Source organism: Gloeophyllum trabeum (assembly GCF_000344685.1).
Source record: "Gloeophyllum trabeum ATCC 11539 unplaced genomic scaffold GLOTRscaffold_00020, whole genome shotgun sequence".
In the NCBI taxonomy this organism is placed as follows: Eukaryota; Fungi; Basidiomycota; class Agaricomycetes; order Gloeophyllales; family Gloeophyllaceae; genus Gloeophyllum; species Gloeophyllum trabeum.
In genome coordinates this window covers 12,236-19,285 of record NW_006920429.1, presented here as the reverse complement: position 1 = coordinate 19,285, position 7,050 = coordinate 12,236, and the positions used below count along the sequence as shown (strand labels likewise).

General features: G+C 52.0%; 2 protein-coding genes across 2 annotated transcripts; both read left to right on the top strand.

Moving 5' to 3' along the window:
* Nucleotides 1-851: 851 nt before the first annotated feature.
* Nucleotides 852-1,644, top strand: GLOTRDRAFT_133840 (uncharacterized protein; the record flags this gene model as incomplete). Its single annotated transcript, XM_007872812.1, has 4 exons — nt 852-1,179; nt 1,243-1,379; nt 1,451-1,467; nt 1,518-1,644. The coding sequence occupies 4 exons, from the start codon at nt 852-854 to the stop codon at nt 1,642-1,644; spliced, it is 609 nt and encodes a 202-aa protein (XP_007871003.1).
* Nucleotides 1,645-2,510: 866 nt separating this feature from the next.
* GLOTRDRAFT_112695 (uncharacterized protein) lies at nt 2,511-2,810 on the top strand. Its single transcript, XM_007872811.1, has one exon. The coding sequence runs from the start codon at nt 2,569-2,571 to the stop codon at nt 2,770-2,772; it is 204 nt and encodes a 67-aa protein (XP_007871002.1). The 5' UTR covers nt 2,511-2,568; the 3' UTR covers nt 2,773-2,810.
* Nucleotides 2,811-7,050: the final 4,240 nt, after the last annotated feature.

Here is a 7,050-nt window from a genome sequence, read left to right as displayed (position 1 = left end):
TCGACTGCTATTCCAAAACTCTGAGCTGGAACCGGCAAAGGAATCGGTTTGGAGACAATGTCATGAAGTTATTGCCTTTTCTCGGAATAGGCGCTCGAAATCTCGCCTCTCTTGCCAACTCGTGGCATGGTGGGGCAGACTATCATCATTGCGGAGCTGCTGCCTTATTCCAAACCACAGCTTCAAGTTAGTCTAATCCTAAAACTCGCTGGTATTTCTTCCACCGAATATGCTCTAATGAAATGCTCAGAGACGGGTACTGGTGTGCACAGCCTCCATACTTACTTTTGCGAAGAGAAATTGCTGACTCCCGAGTTTGTAGTCTTGATCAACGGAACAGGTGGGATTAAATTTTTCGGAAAGCCAAAGGTGATTGATCCCTGGCCTAGCCCAAATCATCTCGGGTTTTATCAGGTTCGGAAGCCTGCATATCCACGCTGGCAGTATGGAGCCGTGGCAATGGTGCATTCCATTAGTGTCTCCCTTCGATTTGAGTCTGACAGGCTGATGATCATCACTGGCATCTTGACGCTCGTCACGGCTATTGCGTATTGGTAATAATTCTCACTATAACGATAACCTCGACAGGCGTCGTGACCGGCTTTTGATGTTCAAGGTTCGCATTTCCCGATTCGCCGACCAATGCGTGGTAACTGACGCCGGAGGAACGCGTCAAGGCCGTGAGGCGCATCAAAGTGAGCACGCCGCCTTCGTCAGTGTATGACCGCCTGACTGATCGGTTGAACCAAGGAAAACCGAACTGGTGTTGAGAACCAGCACTTCAAGGGAGATCAGTGCGTCCCTTCCGCATGCGTTCGTGGCCATTGGACCCACCGCTGACTGATCCCCTGATGTTCGAAGCCCTCAGCGACCCCAAGACCTGGCTTTTCGCGCTGTTCTCCGCGCTCGACAACGTCCCGAACTCACTCACCAACCAGCGCCAGATCATCGTCGCGTCCTTCCGGTTCACGACCTTCCCGACGACGCTCCTCGGCTGTGTTGACGGCGCGGTGGAGATCGCGACCATTTGGACTGGGGTGACGATAGCCGCACGAGTGAGGAACGGTAGAGGGTATACGGGCGCGGCATATTTTCTACCATCATTGTTGGGGGTCATTCTTATCAGTACGTTGCCGTGGAGTGATAAGATCGGTTTGCTGTTCGCGCAGTGGCTGTCAGGTTAGTGAGCTCCTTCGAGTGACCGCCAGGGTGGATGTGTTGATGGCACTCGCTGTAATGTAGGTATCAGTGTGACGGGTTTTGTCATGAGCCTCTCCTGGCTGTCGAGTGTTACAGCGGGCCATACGAAGAAAGTAACTAGTAAGTTCAAGCCTAGCAGCCGCAGTGTTACCTACATCGCACTGACGGCCATGCAGCTGGTACGTATCACTCTGTTCTGTTGGATAGACGCTGACTTTGATGTGCTCCGCTAGGGCCGTTCATGTGGCAGCAAAAATACAAACCTCGGTAAGGTAGACTCTCCTGTGTGTGTTCAGCTCATGCCTCATGCTTCTTAGCAACCACGTCCCATGGGCGATCATCGGCGTCTGCTACACAATCTGTCCTTTGATCTTGCTCGTCATCCGCTATATGCTGTGGAAAGAGAACAAGATAAGAGACCAGGAACCTCCGGACGACACTTAGGATAAGGTGTACATCGAGGCTATCGACTCTGAGCGGAACAGCGTGGAGAGGAAGGTGTACAAAGTAAGTGCTGCCTTCATTACTTACAGAGCCTTCTGTTGAGCGCTTCTTGGATAGGAATTTTTGGACTTGACCGACAGGCAAGATATGTGTCATATATATATATATAACCGACCTTGAAAGTCGATCCTTGTTCAGGTTGTTGCCTTGCAGTCTCCGGAGAGATTCGTGTAGGAAGGCAGCTCTGCATTATGCCTTAGGAAAATACATGATCTAGTGCGTGTACGATAACAGATAGTACATCCCTTATCGACTCGTCTAGTGTGTGGAGCCGTAGTAAAAGGCGCGAAAATTGTGGTCAAGGACGATTTGCACGACGGGTACAAACGGGGTCGGCGTCAGGTATCGTACATGTAATCACAAAATCGAAGAACGAGACAAGCAGTACAGGACAGTGATCAGATACAGTACGGGACATCCGAGTCGAGATCAGAAACTTCGTTAGGACATGCACATCGTTCTGCCTTGAGGGCCAGAGACCCTTGCGCCGCTCAGGCTCGCTCGATTGGCAGACCTTCACTTGCGAGCCCGTTTACTCCCCGACGATTGCGCTTTCACCCGGCCCGAAGACTCCGTCCCGTGTACTGAGGGCTTGCGTTTGCGAGAGGAACTTTGGTTCGAACCTCCAGACTGAGCGGTGCCGGACATGCCGCTCTCCTGAGCTGATCGCGTGGTGGTCGTGATTTCTTTTGCTATATCATGCTTCCTTTGCGTCGTCGCATCCTCGACCAGTTCGTAAGGGCGAGCAGGAGGATCATCTTTGGGCCAGTCGGGGGAGTTCAAGGTATCCTCGAAAAGTTTGAGGACCGCGTCGTGCGTCAACTTATTGTAGAATGTCTCGGGAACCCCTGGTGTTTTGAAGTAATGGGTCTGAACCAACTGGCCAAACTGCCGGAGGCATTCAGTAAGAGGTTTGTGTCCCTTGACCTCAACGAAAGTGCAATGGTGAACCAGGAAGTCCGATTTTCCACTTCCATTTTCCGGATCGAAAATGCTGGGCAAGTCAGTGATGTTCGTATCGGCATGACGCCCGACTGTGTGAATCAAGACCCAGTAGACCGATTCTAAATCGTGCCACGCTTTATGTTTCCCATCCCCCTCCTTTTTCCGCTGAATAGCCATAGCGATAAACTGGATTGTCCCCTATAAATGAATTCAGGTCATGGATAGCTCTAAATCCAAAAGGGAGGCGACCACTAACTGTCATCCGTCGTAGATCCGATGTGGCCGTCTCGTCCTCGAGAAAAGCCGCGTATTCGGGGTCAATCAGGAATCCTTTCTCGGTATAGGTTTCGTTGGGATAAGCATTGATCATAATATTGTTGGCGCTGATGTCGCGATGGAGAATGCGCTTAGCGAACATGCCCTTGTGTCCTAGAATTGTTGTGAATTATAAGTATTTGTCGCAGGAAATGGTCTCACCTTTGACGGCGTCACGTACGGCTTCCAGCAGTTCACGCGTTGAGCGAAAGCGGGACAAAGGGATGCCCACAGACTTAAGTATACATCGATAATGGATGCGCTCCGTATACCTGTGTCTAAGACCAGCTTCAACGCGCTCTTGGTTGAGCAACGATGCGCAGGTGCGATGAGTATTATCCTTTGCCTTCGAGGGATGATTGTCCGCCGATTCCTTCGGTGGAGGAGGGACGATATCGATGCCACGTTCACAACGGGCAACACCGAACATATGGCCATCTTTGTGGATCGCTTCGTAGACCTCTGACTCACGCAGACGGTCGGAATCGCGCCACGAGTCTTTTATGATGACATATTTGCCAGGGTCATAGCTTTCGGCGTGACGGGAGTTGACGACCGCGGTTCGCATGGCGAGCCAAGTCCGAGTGCCGCGTCCGAGAAGAGAACGAGACGTGAAGAGAGGCCCGCCTAAGCTAACGTACTTCTCATCCCATCGCGCGTCAGTCTCCTTTTCTTTCTCCTCGAAAGGGACGGAAATCAAGAAACAGTTCGAATGCAGTTCTTCCTCCTTAAGCTTGATCGCTTTCGCAGGATCGATGAGATTGTCTTTCATGGCATCGTCGAACTTCCGCTTGAGGATGGGGCGTGGGATCGCATCGGGGACCGGGCAAGTGATCGTGGTGTCGATGCCCGTGCCAGCGAGTCCGAAGGTCGAGAATCCATATAAAAATTTCACCAAGGGCTTGCAGTCCACCTTGTATTCGAAAGATGTTGAGAATGTTACTTTCGAGCGATCCCACCGGTAGAAACGTGCGATTTCATGATAGAATCCAATCCCCATCAGATGACAGCGAGGTCGGGCCTGGAAAGCCACCGTGGCATGCTCCATCGTCTGATTCCATGTCGCAACGTGACCTTGGGCCATCCGTGGCGTAACTCTGTCCTCCTGGAGTGGATCTTCTGCCCTGTCCTTTTTCACCTCGATAATACCAAGTGCTTGCGTCCAAGGCAGGCCATCACCCTTGTCATTCTTTAAGCGAATGTCCAGATCCGGCGCGATTTCGCGCAGATTCCCGTCGCCACTTTGCAAGTCCCTCGATACATCCTGGACGTAAAGGTCGAGAAGATTGCCGTCGGCATTCAGGGTGTCGAAAACATACTGAAGAGCCTTGCTCTGCGAGGCATGAGAAGAAATGTCAGAAAGATTCGCGGCAGAATGAAAACATGAAAAGCATACGATCCGAGCATACATCGGCCTCTCTCGATTGTGCTTAGGGCCTAGCTTGACTTTACCTAGGCGTTGTTGGAATTGTTCCAGGTGCGTGTCCTTGAAAGTGTCAAAAACCTCGTTGTGCTCGGTATTCGGGAAACAGAGGCTGAGAAAGCTGTCTAGTTTCATCGCACTGTGGGTGTGCTTGGCAGCTTCAGAGCCAGAGACGGTTCTATGAAATCCTTTCTCCCTCTTCGACGACTCATACTGAGTAACGCTTGTCAGACTATCCTGTAATTTATGGGGCGTAGTGTGAGCGGGTTTTTTGGTAATTTTACCAGCGGTGGGAGTCGCAGGAGCGTTGGAGACGTTGGCGGCAGCCGAGTCAGAGGTGGCATCAGGCGTCGTAGGACGTGGCGAGTCGGGTGCGCCAGACGACGGCGAAGGCGGAGCCACAGAAGGGGAGGGTGGCGGGGGAGTCGCCATGTTAACAGCGAGCGGAAAGGGAACGTTGGGTAAACACGCACATATATAGTCCCACGATATTTGTTTGTCATCGTTTGCTGTGGCACTATCGATGGTGGTTGTCGGCTCGTGGTGGTTCGGAGAGCAGACAATGAGCGCCGCGTGAGAACCAGATACCACACCTTTATCACGTGATCGCGTTTGGAACCCCATCACCGTCCTTCAGCCAATCACAGCCACTTGATCCTTTTCCTGGCTTGCCGCATCTCGTCCTAGATATATTTTATGTTGCGACTGCACAGGAGAGAATGTCCTCCAACGCATGCCAGGCTATGTGACATACTATGTTGCAGGAAATCACCCGCCGAGCGCTTTGTAGATTCTACCGGTCTAGTAGAACTATGTACGTTGTAATATTCAATGCATAATACGCATTAGGCTAGTTGACTATTTGTTTCGACGTCTGAGAGGTCTACGGTATACCCATAACCCTCTATGGGCGACGTTCACGTCCCGATGTGGTTTACTTCACGACGGCAATCAGCCGGCGAAGGAATTGTCTATGAATGACTGCCTCCGCTGCCTGCCTCCATCTTCTTTATCCTTCCGCCCATGTCGATCCCCCCTTGTTGCCTCCAGCCGGCTATTGCCAACGATCAACACTTCCCATATGGACAGCAGGGCGTGCATCGTGACGAGCTCGTCCACCCGGGTTGAGACCGTAGGCGGTGATTGCTGTCTTGAACGAGCACCATACATCTTTGCCGAGCGATCTCGCAGTGCGACGTAACTATTTCAACCGAAGCGGCTCTGTTTGACCCCGGAGGTCATTCTACTAGACTCCGACATCGTCAGACCACCACGCATTCTCCGTGGATTCGGTCGCCTGTTGGAGTACGTACGCGTCTATCTGGCGGCTTTTGCCAGGCATAGGCCCCCTCCCTTCGCGTGAGTGTCGGCCTCAGCATCTCGCGCTGCTTCAGTGTGCTCTCAAAGCGGGCCCTGGGAGGCCGGCGAGAAATGCTGAGGCATGGCACCGTCGCTATCTATGTTTCAAAATGACGTGGAAGGGTACGTGCCTCGTGCGGTCATTGTGGCGGGGTATGTAAGCAAACTTGCTTCAGCTATCCCTCAACGATGATCTTGGTTGTTTCTTCCACGTGCCAATGGAAGAGACTTGAAGAGGTCCGATGGTATGAGTCCTTCCAGGTATGTCTCGCGCGTGATGCCTGATCCAGGCCAAGGTAGTAGGTGTGTGGCTAAGAAATGCAGCGGGAAGCTGTTCCAGAGTGTAAGGAGGTCCTCGCAACCAATGCGACAGTCCCGTGCGCATAGCGCAGCCGGTCGGTCCGATGTATCATGAGTGCGTCTAAACTTTATGCTGCCCCTGTCGCAAAGTGGGCGCTGTATAGGTCGACGTCCCTGAAACCACCGCCGACAATGTCGTTTTACTAGCCGGACTCACTGCGACGTTGCACCTGTTAGTTGTTATCCAGTTATGGTCCCTACGGCGTTGAACCTTACATACATCATGCTACGGTTGGAACTGACTGCCGCGGAATGAGAAAACATAGACAATGTGTGTGCACCTTTTCTCTAGGCTTGATCCTGCGCCTCTTAAAAAAGACTTAGTAGACGAGCAACTGTCTTTAATGGAGGCTTGTACCCGTTTAGTATCAGCGTCGCAGAAGTCCCCCCCAGGCTCTCGCGCGTGCTCAAAAAGGCAGGATTCTCCGCCCAAAACGGCAGGTGCACATGGTTGGCATCTGCCGGACCTCGGCACGTATATAGTCTCGACCTCTTCAACGCTTCCTCTACCCTACACCGAGGGTTATACTGCCTATAACGTACGCGCTGAATGCACAAGAGCGCATAGAACCTCATGTACACAATTTCTTTAAAGTGGGGGGGTCGAGGCACTAAATGTGGCCCAGTAGAAGCCTTACTGGGATCAAAAATCACGCTGAGAGAACTGTAGCTTTTCAGACTGTCTCCTACTGTCAATGGGGAGTCCCAAAGCTCAGTAGCTCCTCCTCGTACATTATCTACAGGATAAATTACAACTACTAGGTTATAGTACTGCGAGCACAACGGGGAGTCAACAGCACGAAGTTCCTTGCCGTATATTCGGCAAGGTCCACGCACGTGGTTTACCACTGCTGCGGCGCCCCAGCTACTCGTTTGGGTAGGGGTTCACTTCCAAAAGCGGGCTAAGGGGGGACTTCCCTATGCTGTATCGGAAATATGCACTA